Raw genomic sequence first — 19,483 nt, forward strand, 5'->3', positions numbered from 1 at the left:
TGTGGTATTGCTTAGTCCCTTTAATAGGTTCTGCTTCTGTAGCACCCTGAGGATTCGGCTGCTACAGGGGTATTGCACCTCAACCCAGAGGTGTGGTATTCCACTCCCGGGTAAGGATGGAGTGTGGAACTGAGCTCGGTAGGCTGCATGCACTACATACATCCCATTTCCGAGGAACAGGCCGACGGTACTCCCACTTAGAAATGTGCAGGTACGACCGAGTCTGTTCCTGGCTGGAGTGGGAGGGGGGTGGTACATCCCAAGTAGTGTAGGGGCAGATAGGGGGAGCAGCCTGGGTAAAGATAGGAGCTCATTGGGTGCTGGTCACCTGAGCTCACACATAGAGGGTGTATATAAGGTGGGCACCATCAAAGAACAGGGTCAGTCAGTCTTTGCAGAGAAGTAAGAAGCAGAGGAGCAGAGCAGCCCCAGAGAGAGAGAGAGGAGAAAGCAAGAGAGACCCAGAGGGGGAAACAGAAAAGGAACTCTGAGAACCCAAAGTCCATCAGCGGGTGAAGAGTCGGCATCAGGGTACCGGAACCCAAGCTGGTGGGGGCAAAAACACACCCCAGCCAGAGACCGGAGGCCGTGGGCAGCGTCTGCCACGGCCACCCACCACATCCACCCCGAAGGCATACCACGTGGAGGGTCAGGGAACCCAAGGCCAAGGGTCTCCCAACAGAAGGCCCGAGGGAGCTGGACCTGGGTGGATCACTAGTGGGGACGGCCAGAGAAAGGACAGAAGGAGAGCTCAGGGTCACGCTCCGGACTCGCTTGGGGGTTGGCTGGATCCAGGACCTGGTGGATGCAGCACGGCTCGGGAGGTCACTTGAAGCTGGAGTGACCGGAACATCAGCAGTGAGTAAATACCCTAAACTGCATAACCCGACTCTGTCTTCATTTAACACCTATGCTGCACCACCACAACCCCCATCCTCTGCACCTGACCCCCTGAGGCTATACCCCACCCGTTGGGGGTTATACCACCAAAAGCTGCACCAACACCATCAGCCTCAGCGGACCCTGCTGCAGCGGCGGCCATAGTGACCGCAATACAACGGGTGGCGTAGTCGACATTAAGAACTTAATAACATCTGTAGGACTGCCACATACAACTGAGTTTGACACCCTGGGCACGGACCGGGTCACAGCCACTCGGAAGACTACAACTCCCATCTGATCCGGCTCCGGATATTCCCCCTAAAGAATATGGCCCAGGGGGCGCGTCAACTTTGGCGTAGTCGGCAGGATTACGTGCCCGCAACACCCGGGTACTGCGTGCCTGAAGAAAAGTGCAAGTTTACCTCAAAAAGAAGTCTCCTGCCGGTTCCGGAGGGTCCCCGCCATCGGACCCCATCACCAGTCGATTCCAGCCGGTTGTCCGCCATTAACAGCGTTTTCCCGCCATCTGCAGAGTTTCCCGCCACTGGGAAGCGATTCCCGCCATTTCCAAAGGTTTCCCGCCTTGGAAGAGCGGACGCCATTATGGGCGTGCCAGAGGGTGGCAAGAGGCCACCTCCCATCGTGGGCCAGGACCGAAAATGGCGCCAAAAGTGGAAACCGCCCCCACCAACAGAGACTGTGATGCTAGAGGTGTCTGTCAGCGTGAAAGAACTCCCCCTGGAGCTGACAGTCACCAAGTGGCCCCGGGACCGCCCTCGAGGTGGGAGGAGACGAAAGGAGAGAACAAAGATGGGTGTCGCTTGGAGCAGTCTAGAGCGAGCGCACCCGGAGGCAAGAAGCCTGGAGAAGAGTATCGGAGGAGCTTACCCGGAGATGGCGAGAAAGCAGAGCAGCACCGGCCCGTTGGCCAGGAGCCTGCTAGAAACCGAGGAGGGAGAGCAGAGCAGCACCGGCCCGCTGGCCAGGAGCCTGCTGGAGACGACTGTAGGAGAGCAGAGCAGCACCGACCCGTTGGTCAGGAGCCTGCTGGAAACAACGACCCCACTAGGACTAGTGGAGGTCCTAGCACAGCTCCCCCGAGACCGGGAGTGTGCACAGACCGCTCTGGAGGGCCTCGCAAGGAGGATGGCCCGGGTGCAGCGAGAGACGTTGGCGGAGTGGAGCCGTGAGATGGCCCAGCAGACCGAGACCTGTCAGCGGAGCACGCCACCCGAGACGAGGAGACAGACCGCCTCTGAGGATGGCGCGGGAGGATTGAAGGCCGGAGACGGCGCCGAGAAGGGAGCCGAACGAGTGGAGGCAGGTAAAGGGGACGTCTATACCCCAGACCGGGAAACCGCGTACCTGCCCCAGCTCCCCGTCGCAGAGCCCGAAGTCTATCCTGCCGTGCCCGTCGCTGCAACGTCACCGCCGCAGACTAGGCCTCAAACGGGAGCCGCGACCCCTGTGACGTCACACGCCTCGACCCCGAGCGTGACCAAGCAGGAAGTACCACCAGCCTGGTCGCAAGGCCTAGTACCCCCGGGCGCCGCAATACCAACAGCGCCCCCTACCTCCGCGGAGCCCCCGGCCTGGTCGCAGGGCCAAGTAGCCCAGGGCGCCGCCGTCCTTACGGTGCCCTTCACCTTCCAGATACCCCAGGCCTGGCCGCAAGGCCCGGGCAACCCGGGCGCTAACACCACCGCGCCCATAAGACCAAGAGTGCCGCATCTGGGAGAGGACCTGTACGCCCAGCATACGTGCCCGGATGGGCAGCCATTTATATGGCCACCGGAGTTCCACCATCCCCGACTCCGGAGAGAGAGACCCCTGGATGAACCCCTGATCCCGGCTCCAAAGCCCGTAAAGAGGATCTCGCCCCCGCTAGCGGAAGCACAGTTTGAGTGGGACCCCACCGGAGAAGATCTTATGGGATTCACTCAAGAGACTCGGGCAGCTGCAGCGGAGCGTGCTGAGTGCTGCCGCCAACAGCTCGAGGACTTCGAGAGGGAGCGGAGAGAGAGGCGGGTCCGGGAACAGCAAGCTCAAATAAGGAGCGCGGAGCAGAAGAGCCGGGCCAGGAGAGACCCCCGTGCAGCGCATAGTCCCCGCACCACCGGGACTGTGATAAAGTTTAACCTGCAGCATGGGTGGGGCTTCATCCAAGACCACCACACCCTAGGCGACGTCTTTGTGACCAGAAGAGACGTTGAGTCCCACCTGCCGGAGGGACACAGAGGTCGTGACCTTTACATCGGGGACGAGGTCACCTTCACCCGGCACAAGTGTGCCAAAGGTCCCTACGCCCTCCATGTGCATCGCCTGACGGAGGAAGAGCTGCGGTGTGAGGAGGAAGAACAAGAGGACCCGGACGGGTCTGAAACTAGAGCCAAAGGTAACCAAAAAGCAAGAGCAGGAGGACGCCGTCGCTAAGGACAGCGAAGCAGAAGCTGTATATAGTTGCCCGTCGGGGCACAGTAAACTGAAACCGTGAACTGAAACTGAAACTGTTGCTGTTGCTAATATAGTCCCCGTTGGGACCAGCATGTGTGAACTGTTACCCGTATTTCCCTAAATCCCACTGACCGAGGACTGAGAGCGGTCATTCCTCCCTAATACCTGGCCGAGGACTGAGAGCGGCCATATCCTTGTATATAGTTGCGCGTCCTAAAGCGCCCCCTACCGGTTTTATAGGAAAACCAGTTTTCTTGAGAGACTGTCGCACTTTACCCGGTCACACGTTGCACAGTGACCGGAGGAGGAGCCAGAGGCGACGAGAATGTTTTATATTGATATATATATATATAATGTTTTATATGTTTATGCAAAAATTTGTATGTTTTTGGTGTTATGTCTTACAGCCCGAGGACGTGCTGTGATTTACCAGGGGGGAATGTAGCACCCTGAGGATTCGGCTGCTACAGGGGTATTGCACCTCAACCCAGAGGTGTGGTATTCCACTCCCGGGTAAGGATGGAGTGTGGAACTGAGCTCGGTAGGCTGCATGCACTACATACATCCCATTTCCGAGGAACAGGCCGACGGTACTCCCACTTAGAAATGTGCAGGTACGACCGAGTCTGTTCCTGGCTGGAGTGGGAGGGGGGTGGTACATCCCAAGTAGTGTAGGGGCAGATAGGGGGAGCAGCCTGGGTAAAGATAGGAGCTCATTGGGTGCTGGTCACCTGAGCTCACACATAGAGGGTGTATATAAGGTGGGCACCATCAAAGAACAGGGTCAGTCAGTCTTTGCAGAGAAGTAAGAAGCAGAGGAGCAGAGCAGCCCCAGAGAGAGAGAGAGGAGAAAGCAAGAGAGACCCAGAGGGGGAAACAGAAAAGGAACTCTGAGAACCCAAAGTCCATCAGCGGGTGAAGAGTCGGCATCAGGGTACCGGAACCCAAGCTGGTGGGGGCAAAAACACACCCCAGCCAGAGACCGGAGGCCGTGGGCAGCGTCTGCCACGGCCACCCACCACATCCACCCCGAAGGCATACCACGTGGAGGGTCAGGGAACCCAAGGCCAAGGGTCTCCCAACAGAAGGCCCGAGGGAGCTGGACCTGGGTGGATCACTAGTGGGGACGGCCAGAGAAAGGACAGAAGGAGAGCTCAGGGTCACGCTCCGGACTCGCTTGGGGGTTGGCTGGATCCAGGACCTGGTGGATGCAGCACGGCTCGGGAGGTCACTTGAAGCTGGAGTGACCGGAACATCAGCAGTGAGTAAATACCCTAAACTGCATAACCCGACTCTGTCTTCATTTAACACCTATGCTGCACCACCACAACCCCCATCCTCTGCACCTGACCCCCTGAGGCTATACCCCACCCGTTGGGGGTTATACCACCAAAAGCTGCACCAACACCATCAGCCTCAGCGGACCCTGCTGCAGCGGCGGCCATAGTGACCGCAATACAACGGGTGGCGTAGTCGACATTAAGAACTTAATAACATCTGTAGGACTGCCACATACAACTGAGTTTGACACCCTGGGCACGGACCGGGTCACAGCCACTCGGAAGACTACAACTCCCATCTGATCCGGCTCCGGATATTCCCCCTAAAGAATATGGCCCAGGGGGTGCGTCACTTCCAGAAACCGATGTTTTAACAAACTCTCCTCTTCTTCGTAATCCTAGTTTTTACAGTACATTATTTGGAAAACATAGACCCTGCTCTTTTAGACCACAGGCTGAACAAATCTGAATTCAAGGTTTTCGAATTGACACTGTTTATATAGGGGTTTCCTTTTATTACTTTTTTTTATATTTTTTTTTACACAGATAAATGTATTTCTCGGATTAATATTTTTTAATTTTTTTTCTTTATTTTGTGATTATTTTTATATTTTTATTAACTTTTTTTTACTTTTTTACATTGATGATGGGACATCATCTTCAAACTGTCAAATCGTTCATCTGATGCTCTGCAATGCATCTACACTGCAGAGCATCAGAGCAGCGTCTGACAGGCAGGAGGTAGGCGTCTCAGCTCTTGCTCTCTGAGCAGGCGCTGATTTGCCACAATCCTGAAACCCCTGAAGGACCCCCGGGCCATCTTGGGACCAAGGGGTCACCATGGAAACCATCAGCGCAACGCAATTGCATCACGTGTGCCGATGGAAGAAGAGAGTCCGCTCCCTCTGCCATGCCCTGCGATGTCGCTGTCACTTTTGACAGCGGCATCACTGGGGTTAAACATCTATGATTGGTGCTAGCAGCGTAGTGTATCAACCACAATCAAAGGGACAGTGCTGGTCCCCTGGCGGCCCTAAACAGTTGCTTGGAGACCGGCCCCAAGGGCATATTTCCCCCTGACCACCCCTCCCCTGCATAGGTGTAATGTGTGTTACTGTAGTTTATTGTGAACTTCTTTGAAGTTAGACAGATCTTTTCTCACAGAAACTGAAAAGTCAGGATAAAGGGAAACTCTGCTGTTATTGTACAGAAATTCACATTTGGCCAAGATTAAAAATTATTACATTTTATTTCCTCTACTAATAAGAGGAATTTTTATATTCTGGCCTTGCAGATTCAACAATGGATGGCACCAGTACAAATTATTATATAAATGCTCAAACTAATAGGGACAGTTTTGGGTGGAGGAGAATGCAGTGGGATAGAGGCAGAATGGTGACATTAAATTGTGATATGGTCAGGCTACACCGCCGATAAAGAAGTGACCGGCAGTGACTGAGGAGAATCTGTGACTTCTCTGCATTCAGTAGACTTCTCTGCATTCACCTGGGTAGTCATATGTAGGAATCTCCTCTTTACATCGCTCATTAACCCTCACATAAGTCTGTGGAGTATTAATATGGGTCAGATCTTTACCCTGAAACAAATATTGTAAAAGTCACAGACAGATGGAGAAGTCACATCTATGATCAGCTCTAATCCTGCCATCTCCACCGTTCTCATTAAACAAGTATAAAACATATAATACTGGTGGATAAAACAAGACTGAGCACAAGACCTTCACAGCCATCTACACATCATAGGGGAGATCTCATGACACCTTACCTCCATCTACCTGATGATCCTGAGGAACATTGGGATCTTCTTGTTTACAGTCCTGTGGAAGAAGAGGACGGGGACATCTATCTGGTGTTGTCCTCTTACTGGATAGAACTGGAGGAAACACATACAAGGACTGAATTCATTCTTCCCATACAGATAATTATAGGCCGTCTGTATTTAGTACTGTCTATTACCTGGTAATGTGAGGGACTGGGGAACCTCCATCATGACGTCCTTGTACAGATCTTTGTGTCCTTCTAAATACTCCCACTCCTCCATGGAGAAATAGACGGTGACATCCTGACACCTTACAGGAACCTGACACACACAATGATACCGTCATCCCCCCGATCCCTTCACAGCGTTACTGTATAATTTCCCAGCATTCCCAGCAGTGTCACCTCTCCAGTCAGCAGCTCAATCATCTTGTAGGTGAGTTCTAGGATCTTCTGGTCATTGATGTCCTCATGTATCAGGGGGTGAGGTGGAAGCCCCGTGACTGGGCTCAGGGATCTTCCCCATCCCTCAGACACAGGGGTCTGACAGCGCTCACTAGAGGTCTTCTTCACTACTATGTAATCCTGGTTATGGAGAGACACATTAGTAAATCTCACTACAGACATTTCCAGAGTCCTCATCTCTCCACTTCTGTCCATCTGTTATTCCCATAGAGAAGAATGATGACGTCATCAGAATCTCTCACCTCTCCATTAAGCTGGAAGAGGATCTCTAGGGTGAGGTGTAATATTTTCTCTGCCATCTTATCCTTGTCCATATCCATCCTCGACGGATCAATCATGAAAATTCTCTTACATAGAAGATCTCCACTGAGAGGATTCACTATTGTAGGGACCTGAATGGGGAGAATATGACGATGTAACATCATACAGATGTCATGTAATAACACAATTACAGGAGATAATAAGAAGAACATATGAGGAGATAGAACGTGTAAATGTTGCATTCTCAGGTCGTATAAACTGGAATGTCAAACATCACACACAAGCTGCACTTGTGACTTGGTTGTGACTGTAAAGGGGGACTCTGCTTCTCTGGGCCCTTCACAGGAATCCCCTGCCCCGGGCGCCTGCAGCAACAGCTTGCTCCTGGGCCCCCTACAGGAACCTCCTTTCCCCACACCCGCATGGGTGTACGGGCGCCCTGCATGGGACTGGTCAGCAAAGTTTGAGGACCAACAGAGAGCCACTCTTCTACCCATGCCCGCGTCCCCGGTTGCCTGCCAAGGAGGATAAGTGTACCGGTGGGACAACCCAGAGGGTAACCTCATGGGGTTTCCGAGGGAGACAGAGACCGAGGCCCTCAGGAGGGAGGAACAGGAGCTCCGGAAGCTGATCGCAGAGCGCCGGGAGCGGCAAGAAAGGTGGGAAAGGATGGAGGCCCGCAACATGGCAGCCAAAATCCGGGCCAGCAAGATCAAGCTGGCCACACCCAGTCCCCGGGCAGAAGGGACTGTCGTGAAGTTCGACCTGGAAGCCAGGTGGGGCTTCATCAGAGAACTACAATTGGCGAAGGATCTCTTTGCTAACAGGAGGGACGTGGAGTCCCACCTCCAGCAGAGGGACATCCCAGCCGAGACCTATACCCTGGTGACCGGCATAAGGGGGAGCGCGGATGGTATGCCCTCCATGTGAAAAGGGTAGTGGAGGAGGAAGAGGACATGCCCCTGCAGTCCGAGGCTGACGACCCGGCTGGGCCAGCCTATGCCGGTCAGGTGTTTCCCAGGTGGGAGCACCTGTTACAGCTCTCCTGTTAGGTTTTTTCTATTTTGCTGGTCACATGACCTTTTCGCCTATTTAATCCTGCTCCGCCCTTCTGGCCATGCTGGACTTCATTGTATTTTCTACTCTTAAGCTAGCCAGGTGCTTTGTAACCTTTCTCAGTAAGTTTAGCTAGGTCTTTTGACCTTTATGCTCTATGTTGTGTGTTTGTCTTTTTACTGCTACAATTTCTGCTAGGAGGTGTCCATCTTTCTCCCAGTCCCTAGTTCTTGTAGGGATCCCTCCCTCACATCTTTAGGTCTTCGTTCAGACTAGCTGAGGACTTTAGCGGGTCTGATCACAGGATCAGGTTCCCCGTTACATCTTAGGGATCTAGCTTAGTTCTATTGTAGGGACAGATCTCCTGTCTTTCCTTAGTGCTTGTAGCCTATCATAACAGTCCAGCCCAAAAATATCTCTAAGGAAAGACCTCCAGTTTCCATCATGGTGTCAGTTCAGGATTTGGCTCAACGCCTGCAGGGACTCACTCTGGAGGTGGCCAAGCTCCAACAACATGTGAGTAGCTGTTCTGGAGCGCATTTTGTGGAGCCAAAGGTACGATTGCCTGATTTATTTTTTGGTGAACAACAAGATTTTTTTTCCTTTAAAAATGCTTGTTTATTGTATTTTCGTTTGAGACCCAGATCCTCTGGGGATGAATCACAGCGCATAGGGTTCATAATGTCACTTTTGCGCAAAGAACCTCAGGGATGGGCCTTTTCTCTCCAACCTAGTGATCCGTGCTTTAGATCAGTGGATAGTTTTTTTTCTGCTTTGGGGTTGTTGTATGATGATCCTGATCGTGTCTCATCAGCTGAGATGGAATTGAGACTTTTGAGACAGGGATCAGGTAATGTGGAAAATTATTGTACTCACTTCCGTCGGTGGTCTGCTCAGGTGGGGTGGAACGATTCAGCTCTGAAAAGTTTGTTTCTTGCTGGGCTAGGTGAAAGGGTTAAAGATCTGCTTATTGCTTATCCTACACCTGGGAACTTGCAGACTGCGTGCAAGGGTTAATGAGAGTAAATCCTTTGCCATGTCAGCTCCTAGTCTTGAGAGGGTCTGTACTGACATTGGAGAGCCGATGGAGATTGGGGCGATGTCACCCCGCTCTCAGGAAAAAGACCGCAGGTTTTCTGAAGGTTTGTGCTTTTATTGCGGAAAATCTGACCACTTTATTAAGAACTGTGAGCTTCGTTTGAACAAAGAAAAAAAAAGGTCAGTTACGCCTGTATTGCCTGTTTAAATTCTAAGGGGGTATTTCTTTCTGGAAGCACCTCAGTCCAGGAGGAATTGATTGAATTTCGGGTATTTGTGGATTGTGGTTCTACACTCAATGTGATTGACAAGGGATTTTAGGAAAAACTTAAATTAAAACCCAAACCTTTGTCATCCCCTATTGCCGTGGTTTCTGTCGATGGCTATCCCTTGAAATGTGTTACTCACAAGGTTTATGAATTTCCCCTCATTATTAATGGTATTCACCAAGAAAATTTGGATTTGGTAATATTAAATAATTTGCCTTCTCCAGTAATTTTGGGGTTACCCTGGTTAAAATTGCACAATCCTGTACTGGATTGGTCTACTAATGAAATTAAGTCCAGGAGCTCTAAGTGTTATGACAAGTGTTGTAACGGGCGCATTGCTGCTGTGGATAAAGGGGAATTACCTGTACCTAGTCAGGATTTTTGGAAAGTTTTTTCTGAGGAGGAGTCGCAAATTTTTTCCTCCCCATTGAATTTGTCCCTGGAGCGACTCTTCCTAAAAGTCATTTATTTACTCTTACTATTCCTGAGAGAAAGGCTTTGGAGGAATACATACAGACGAGTTTGGCCGCCGGTCATATCAGACCCTCTAAGTCACCTGTGGCTGTTGGATTTTTTTTTGTTAAAAAAAAGGACGGAGGTTTACGTCCTTGTCTGGACTTTCGCGAGATTAATAAAATTACTGTACGTAATCCCTAGCCACTGCCATTGATTCCTGATTTGTTTAACCAGTTAGTGGGGGCCAAGTGGTTCTCTAAAATTGATCTCCGGGGGGCATACAATTTGTTGCGCATGAAGGAGGGTGATGAAAGGAAGACTGCTTTTAACACTCCTGTGGGTCATTTTGAGAATCTGGTTATGCCTTTTGGTCTTACCAATGCACCAGCATTTTTTTCAGAATCTTATTAATGACATCCTTAGACCTTTGATTGGCAAAAATGTGGTTGTGTATTTGGATGACATTTTGATTTATTCGCCTGATCTGGAGCCTCATTGGCGGAGCGTACGTGAGGTATTACAGTTATTAATTGACAATTCGCTTTTTGCTAAGCTAGAGAAATGTGAGTTCGCTGTAGAGAGAATTAGTTTTTTGGGCTACATTATCTCCAGTGAGGGCTTTGAGATGGACCCGGTGAAGGTTCAAGCTGTGCAGGAATGGCCTAGGCCTATTGGTTTGAAATCGATACAGAGGTTTTTGGGTTTCGCCAATTATTACAGAAAATTCATTAAAAATTTTTCTATTATTGTTAAACCACTGACCGATCTCACCAGGAAAGGTGCTAATATGGTTCAGTGGACTACTGAGGCCATTGAGGCGTTTGTGTTTCTAAAGGAGAGGTTCAGCTCTGCCCCCATCCTTATGCAGCCTGATGTGACTAAGCCGTTTTTGGTTGAGGTTGATGCTTCTTCTGTGGGGGTCGGTGCGGTGTTGTCTCAGGAAAACAAGGATGGAGTACATCCCTGTGCCTTTTTTTCAAAAAAAATTTCTGAGACTGAACTTAATTACGATGTTGGTAATCGGGAGTTGCTGACTATTAACCTCGCATTTGAACACTGGCGTCATCTCTTGGAAGGTGCTGAATTTCCCATTCAGGTTTTCACTGATCATAAAAATCTGATCTATCTTGATGCTGCCAAGCGCTTGAATGCCCGTCAGGCTAGGTGGGCACTTTTTTTTTTGCGGTTTAATTTTTCCGTTACTTACATCCCGGGTACCAAGAATGTTAAAGCTGATGCGTTGTCTCGCAGCTTTTCTCCCATGGTCGGTGCTGAGGAGGAGGAAAGCATTTTACAAGAAGGTGTTGTGATTGCTGCAATGGACTCCGTTTTGGAAGATGAGATTCTTAAAGCACAGGAGAATGCCCCATCTAACACTCCACAAGGGAGGTTGTTTGTGCCTAGGACCTTTAGGAGAGATTTGTTTGTTGAGTGTCATGAGTCTCGGTTGGCAGGTCATCCAGGAATTTTTGAGACCAAGAGACTTGTGGGTCGCAGTTTTTGGTGGCCTGGATGGCAGAAGGAAGTCATTAAGTGGGTGCGTCAATGTACTGTGTGTGCTAGATCTAAGTCTTCTCATACTCCTGCTGCGGGGTTGCTTTGCCCTCTGGAGGTTCCTAGTGCACCTTGGACACATCTGGCTATGGACTTTATTACTGACCTTCCCTCCTCTGAGGGTTTCACGGTCATCTGGGTGGTAGTGGACCGTTTTAGCAAGATGTGTCACTTGGTTCCCTTCATCAAACTGCCCTGCGCTAAGACACTCGCTAAGGCCTTTGTCAAGGAAATTGTCAGACTCCATGGTGTTCCTACTGACATTGTTTCTGATAGGGGACCTCAGTTCGTGGCTCGTTTTTGGCGTGCCTTTTGTGACAGGTTGGGAGTTCATTTGTCGCTTTCATCTGGATATCATCCTGAGTCTAATGGCCAGACAGAAAGGAAGAATCAGGATGTTGAGCAGTTCTTGCGTTGTTTTGTGGCAGACAATCAAGAGGGGTGGTCTGAGTTTCTGCCGCTTGCTGAATTTGCTCTTAACAACCATACATCCTCTTCTGCTGGGTGTTCGCCTTTTTTTTGTTGTTCTGGGAGACATCCGTCTTTTGGGTCATTCTCCAAATTGGTATCGGCTGTGCCTTAGGAGGAGAGCTTTTCCGGTGATTTGGAGAGAGTTTGGACGGATGTGCGTGATAATCTTCAGGAGGCTAACAAAAAATCTAAGAGGTACTTTGACAGGAAACGTCAAGAGGTTTTGTTTACGGTTGGTGACATGGTTTGGTTGTCCTCTAAGAATCTGCGGTTGAGGATTCCTTCTAAAAAATTGGGCCCCAAGTTTGTAGGGCCCTTTAAGGTGCTTCAGGTAGTTAACCAATCTGCTGTTAGGTTGGAGGTTCCTACCTCCTGGAAGATTAATCCGGTGTTTCATGTTTCTCTATTGAAAAAAGCTGATGTATCAGAAAGAGACGCCACTGCCACTGTTCCTCCGGTGGTGGAGGACGGGGAATATGAAATTTCCCGCATCCTTAATTCTAGACGGTATAGGGGGAGTTTGCAGTATCTCGTCGCTTGGAAGGGTTTCGGTCCCGAGGATAACTCATGGGTGAGGGCGGATGATGTTTCTGCTTCCAGACTTGTCAGAGCGTTTCACGGGAGGTTTCCTGATAGGCCTGGTCCTAGGGGATCCGGAGGATCCTCTTAGAAGAGGGGGTACTGTTAGAACTCTCCTGCTAGTTTTTTTTCTATTTTGCTGGTCACATGACCTTTTTGCCTGTTTAATCCTGCTCCGCCCTTCTGGCCATGCTTGACTTCATTGTATTTTCTACTCTTAAGCTAGCCAGATGCTTTGTAACCTTTCTCAGTAAGTTTAGCTAGGTCTTTTGACCTTTATGTTCTATGTTGTGTGTTTGTCTTTTTACTGCTACAATTTCTGCTAGGAGGTGTCCATCTTTCTCCCAGTCCCTAGTTCTTGTAGGGATCCCTCCCTCAGATCTATAGGTCTTCGTTCAGACTAGCTGAGGACTTTAGCGGGTCTGATCGCAGGATCAGGTTCCCCGTTACATCGTAGGGATCTAGCTTAGTTCTATTGTAGGGACAGATCTCCTGTCTTTCCTTAGTGCTTGTAGCCTATCATAACAGCACCACTATTGAACTCCCTGTTTAAAAATGTGTATATAGTTACCCAGAAGGGTACAGCAAAAATGTAAAGTTAAAAGTGTGTGTTTGAAAAGTTTTATAGTGTACCCGGTAAAGGTACAAGGACACTTAGCCTGTGGACGGTGAGCAGCTAAAAACTTTCCGTTGTAAATAGTTTGCACTTCTTAAGGTGCTTCTTATTGGTTTTATATGAAAAGACCATTGAACAAAAACCTGTTTGGCGTGGCCGAAGACGTGGTCCAACCACTGGATCACCTATGTTCTGCAGTCATGCCCAGGGACTACGCTGAGGGTTTTCGGACAGGTCCCTCATGTTGCACCTTATCCAGTGAGATGGACACCCGGTTACAGATCTCACTACAGTTTGCTGAACTTACTTGAAAGGTGATAAAAATGTTTTATATGTGAAGACAATGTTATTAAAAGTGCTTTTATAATGTTTTGATAAGAAACCTGTAACGTTTAAGAAAATGTGCCTCCCATAAAGGGAAGAAAAGTTATGATTGTTCTTCTAAGTGAATGCATTCTAAAAATGTTTGTATGTCTAAAACACCTGTGTTTTTACTCTGTTCCAACCCGCGGACGTGCTGTGTTTTACCAGGGGGGTATGTGGTGCCCCTGAGGGTTCTGTCACAACAGAGGTACTGCATCTCACCCAGAGGTGTGGTATCCCACTCTCAGGTAAGGATGGAGTACTGCCCGGGAACCATCCACCTGCATCCAACATTACACCATTCCAGACCAGCAGTCGGGGCAAGATGCACTGGCTTTTGCTGAGCCCTGTCCCTGGTTGGAATTGGGGGGAACCGAGAGAGGGGGAACCATGTAGTGGGTGTCGGTGGAGGAAGCTGCTCAGGGGAACACTTTGAGTAGGAGTACAAAAAGGGAACCATCTTGTAGGACACAAGTCAGTCTGAGAGGAGAAAGAGTGGGAGTAGGAGCTCTGCTCAGAAAGAGAGGTGAGAGGAGTGGGCCTTGACTGAGAGGCCCAGGAGGACAGGCTGGAAGAGGACGGGAGCAGAGGGAAGGCTCCAGGAACAGAGGGGATCCCAGGGGCACGGTGAGTGCGGAAGCCACCCGTGCGCCCGAATCTACAAGGTCGTGGAGGGATCAGGCCGCAAAGGGGACCGGCCCCTAACTAGTGGAGAACAACCAGGCTCAGCTAGGAACCGGAGGCTACTGTACTTTCAGGGTGCAGCTGCTCACTACCGCAACTATATCGCCAAAAAGGTGGCCGCATAGGATTCAGGAGACTGCACGTTGCCCGCCAAAATCTGAGACTACCGGCTTGGGACACTGGTTGCGAGGCGCAGGGCAGGAGGGTGAGAGCCAGTGCAGGAAGACGACCGAGGAAGGCACACAGAATGGGGTCCCGTTAAGTATTCCTGAGATACCTGGGAGATTGCTGAACCCCTCCCTTGGTGAACACAGGACAACGTGGGAGGTTACCCTGGCGCTGGTAACCTTGAGTCTGACAACTGTGAGTAAATCTGAAGACTGCACCCCCACTGTGTCTTAGAATAATTATCTGCGCCATCACCTGCATTACACCGCACCAACCACAGCTACCTCTTAGTAATAATAATAATAATTTTTATTTTTATAGCGCCAACATATTCCACAGCACTTTACAGTTTTAGGGGGGACTTATACAATTAATACAGAATAAGTATATCTCATATCAAAAGGAGTGAGGGCCCTGCTCGCAAGCTTACAGTCTATTACTACATCCTGCCCTGGAGCTAAGCTCTACCTGTGGAGAGCTGAACCAACTCTGCTGCGTCACCACCAGCTCCAGAGGATCTGAACCGCAGCGGCAGCTCCATATAGCCGCATACCACAGGTGGCGTCACGAACAATATATATATATAAAAACATTATTCCTTTTATTTTATTCCCCTTTTATTGACCGCCCTGGGTCACGGACCGGGTCACTGCCATCGTGACACCCCCCAGCACCGACCGGCCCGGCTACTGAGTACCCCACGGCCCAGGGGGCGTGTCATTTACACACAAGGAAAAACAGCACAAAAAAAATCTGGTTAAATACAGAAACGTCTTATGGATTGAACCTTCTGGCGGAGGAGATGACTGCAGAAATTAGGACAGATCTACAATTCACGTTGTCTCTCCTGGATCTGACAATGAGTTTTTCTAGAGGAGATATTGTAAAGGGTCTCAGGTGAGAGAAGGATGGATAATTTTATGCACAGAAAGATGGTAGAAACACTTGATATCATATTCCTGTTTCCCGAGGCTGAAAATTCTGGCTGCTTTAACCCACAGAAGCAATTATGTCTCCTGATTACAGATATATCCGGGGATGCTGTTGATACCAGATTTCTGATAATATGGCATTGAAATATTGCATTTCCATTGCGCCATGTGATGCTAGAGACGTCCAGTCTGCCTCAGGGACAATTATCTTCACCATTGATGGAGCACCTATTTGTTATATGGAGGACTATGGGGAGTGTATTACACTACATGGAGGACTATGGGGAGTGTATTACACTACATGGAGGACTATGGGGAGTGTATTACACTACATGGAGGACTATGGGGAGTGTATTACACTACATGGAGGACTATGGGGAGTGTATTAAACTACATGGAGGACTATGGAGAGTGTATTACACTACATGGAGGACTATGGGGAGTGTATTATACTACATGGAGGACTATGGGAAGTGTATTATACTACATGGAGGACTATGGGGAGTGTATTATACTACATGGAGGACTATGGGGAGTGTATTATACTACATGGAGGACTATGGGGAGTGTATTATACTACATGGAGGACTATGGGGAGTGTATTATACTACATGGAGGACTATTGGGAGTGTATTATACTACATGGAGGACTATGGGGGTGTATTATACTACATGGAGGACTATGGGGAGTGTATTAAACTACATGGAGGACTATGGGAAGTGTATTATACTACATGGAGGACTATGGGAAGTGTATTATACTACATGGATGACTATGGGGAGTGTATTATACTACATGGAGGACTATGGGGAGTGTATTATACTACATGGAGGACTATGGGAAGTGTATTATACTACATGGAGGACTATGGGGAGTGTATTATACTACATGGATAAATATAGGGAGTGTATTATACTACATGGAGGACTATGGGAAGTGTATTATACTACATGGAGGAGTATTGGGAGTGTATTATACTACATGGAGGACTATTGGGAGTGTATTATACTACATGGAGGACTATGGGGTGTATTATACTACATGGAGGACTATGGGGAGTGTATTATACTACATGGAGGACTATGGGAAGTGTATTATACTACATGGAGGAGTATTGGGAGTGTATTATACTACATGGAGGACTATTGGGAGTGTATTATACTACATGGAGGACTATGGGGTGTATTATACTACATGGAGGACTATGGGGAGTGTATTAAACTACATGGAGGACTATGGGAAGTGTATTATACTACATGGAGGACTATGGGAAGTGTATTATACTACATGGATGACTATGGGGAGTGTATTATACTACATGGAGGACTATGGGGAGTGTATTATACTACATGGAGCACTATGGGGAGTGTATTATACTACATGGAGGACTATGGGGAGTGTATTATACTACATGGAGAACTATGGGGAGTGTATTATACTACATGGAGGACTATGGGGAGTGTATTATACTACATGGAGGACTATGGGGAGTGTATTATACTACATGGAGCACTATGGGGAGTGTATTATACTACATGGAGGACTATGGGGAGTGTATTATACTACATGGAGAACTATGGGGAGTGCATTATACTACATGGAGGACTATGGGGAGTGTATTATACTACATGGAGGACTATGGGGAGTGTATTACACTACATGGAGGACTATGGGGAGTGTATTACACTACATGGAGGAATATGGGGAGTGTATTACACTACATGGAGGACTATGGGGAGTGTATTACACTACATGGAGGACTATGGAGAGTGTATTACACTACATGGAGGACTATGGGGAGTGTATTATACTACATGGAGGACTATGGGAAGTGTATTATACTACATGGAGGACTATGGGGAGTGTATTATACTACATGGAGGACTATGGGGAGTGTATTATACTACATGGAGGACTATGGGGAGTGTATTATACTACATGGAGGACTATGGGGAGTGTATTATACTACATGGAGGACTATTGGGAGTGTATTATACTACATGGAGGACTATGGGGGTGTATTATACTACATGGAGGACTATGGGGAGTGTATTAAACTACATGGAGGACTATGGGAAGTGTATTATACTACATGGAGGACTATGGGAAGTGTATTATACTACATGGATGACTATGGGGAGTGTATTATACTACATGGATGACTATGGGGAGTGTATTATACTACATGGAGGACTATGGGAAGTGTATTATACTACATGGAGGACTATGGAGAGTGTATTATACTACATGGAGAAATATAGGGAGTGTATTATACTACATGGAGGACTATGGGAAGTGTATTATACTACATGGAGGACTATTGGGAGTGTATTATACTACATGGAGGACTATTGGGAGTGTATTATACTACATGGAGGACTATGGGGAGTGTATTATACTACATGGAGGACTATGGGGAGTGTATTATACTACATGGAGAACTATGGGGAGTGTATTATACTACATGGAGGACTATGGGGAGTGTATTATACTACATGAAGGACTATGGGGAGTGTATTATACTACATGGAGAACTATGGGGAGTGTTTTATACTACATGGAGGACTATGGGGAGTGTATTATACTACATGGAGGACTATGGGGAGTGTATTATACTACATGGAGCACTATTGGGAGTGTATTATACTACATGGAGGACTATGGGGAGTGTATTATACTACATGGAGAACTATGGGGAGTGTATTATACTACATGGAGGACTATGGGGAGTGTATTATACTACATGAAGGACTATGGGGAGTGTATTATACTACATGGAGAACTATGGGGAGTGTTTTATACTACATGGAGGACTATGGGGAGTGTATTATACTACATGAAGGACTATGGGGAGTGTATTATACTACATGGAGGACTATGGGGAGTGTATTATACTACATGGAGGATTATGGGGAGTGCATTATACTACATGGGAGACTATGGGGAGTGTATTATACTACATGGGGGACTAAGGGGAGTGTATTATACTTTATGGAGGATTATGGGGAGTGTAGACAGGGGGCGCTGTACTATAGGAGCAATATGTGTGTTCCGGTGTTTCATAGTTGGGTCGTATGCATCTATCAGAGGAGAGGGAGGAAAGCGTTATAATTCTTAGTACTGGGGAATCTCCACATACCTCCACCTGCAGAGCCGCCACCACATATATGGCTGTTCTGTGCGCACAGGACCTGTGATGAGGTCACAGGAGGGGAGGAGTCAGGGGTCACATGATCAGGGGCCTCAGTGGATGCAGGACTCTGCTGTGCTGGTTGTCATGGTGCTGGATGAGGTGAAGTTTATGTGTGGGGTCAGGAGGAGAGAGGGCACAGGCAAGATATGTAATAACCCTGTATTATAAATCCCAACTGATGACAAACTACCACAATGCATAATACACCCTGTTATAACCAGACATGTACGGCCACAGCCAGTGTATTAAATAAGCAGATCACTAACAATGAAAGAGATGCTGCAGGTAGACAGACCATACAAGCCCAGAGGAAATACACATCGTCTTACAATTCCAGCCAAGTGGATGGGATTTATAGAATACTCATGCACACTGGGCTTTTCTGTACACTGTGTAATAACCTGCGCTGTGGGTTTTTGAAACCGGCAACATGTACATTTCTCTTTCTGGAACTCTGAGTTTTTGTTTTTGACGCGCCCCTGGGCCTGTGTCGCGCTGCGTTGCGCACGCGGGAGCTTACCCGGAGCCGGATCTCTTGAGGGTTGTAGTCTCGTGGCGGTGATCCGGTCCGTGCCCAGGGAGTCAGACTAAGTGGCGCTGTATTAGCGGTAGATGTTGGACGACTACGCCACCCGTTGAGTACAGCTAAGGAGCTGCCGCTGCAGGGCAGACCGCTGAGGCCGGTGGTAGGATTGTGCAGCGTGATAGTATAACCCCCAACGGGAGGGGTATGGCCTCAGGGCAGCCGACGTGGATGATGGGGGTAGCAGGAACCACTCGGAGACGGTACGGTGTAGTTCAGGGTCTTTACTGGTGACAAAGATAGACCCTCCCGGAGTACTGGCTAGCGATTGGGGCCTGGTCAGTCCTTGAGCAGATGGGATCTCCCCTGGCCAGGCGGAGTTGTAGGCCTCCCAAACTAACGATACTCTTCCGGCTACCTTGCTAGAGGCGGGTATAAGTAGCCCACGTCCCTGAGTGTA

General features: G+C 48.7%; 1 protein-coding gene across 1 annotated transcript in view; it reads right to left on the reverse strand.

Annotated features, from left to right (window-relative positions):
• LOC141271894 (uncharacterized) overlaps positions 1 to 18,505 on the reverse strand; it is a 31,221-nt gene extending 12,716 nt beyond the window's left edge. Inside the window, exons 1-5 of the mRNA XM_073682112.1 lie at positions 18,447 to 18,505; positions 7,102 to 7,251; positions 6,800 to 6,979; positions 6,593 to 6,716; positions 6,402 to 6,509 (exon numbers count right to left, since the gene is read on the reverse strand). Coding sequence (XP_073538213.1) covers positions 6,402 to 6,509; positions 6,593 to 6,716; positions 6,800 to 6,979; positions 7,102 to 7,197 — 508 coding nt within the window. The 5' untranslated portion in view covers positions 7,198 to 7,251; positions 18,447 to 18,505. The remainder of the gene's footprint in view (positions 1 to 6,401; positions 6,510 to 6,592; positions 6,717 to 6,799; positions 6,980 to 7,101; positions 7,252 to 18,446) is intronic.
• Between the last annotated feature and the right edge of the window lie 978 nt (positions 18,506 to 19,483).

The sequence above is a fragment of the Phyllobates terribilis genome, unplaced genomic scaffold, assembly GCF_046119375.1.
Source record: "Phyllobates terribilis strain yellow unplaced genomic scaffold, ASM4611937v1 Scaffold_5__5_contigs__length_657084704, whole genome shotgun sequence".
In the NCBI taxonomy this organism is placed as follows: Eukaryota; Metazoa; Chordata; class Amphibia; order Anura; family Dendrobatidae; genus Phyllobates; species Phyllobates terribilis.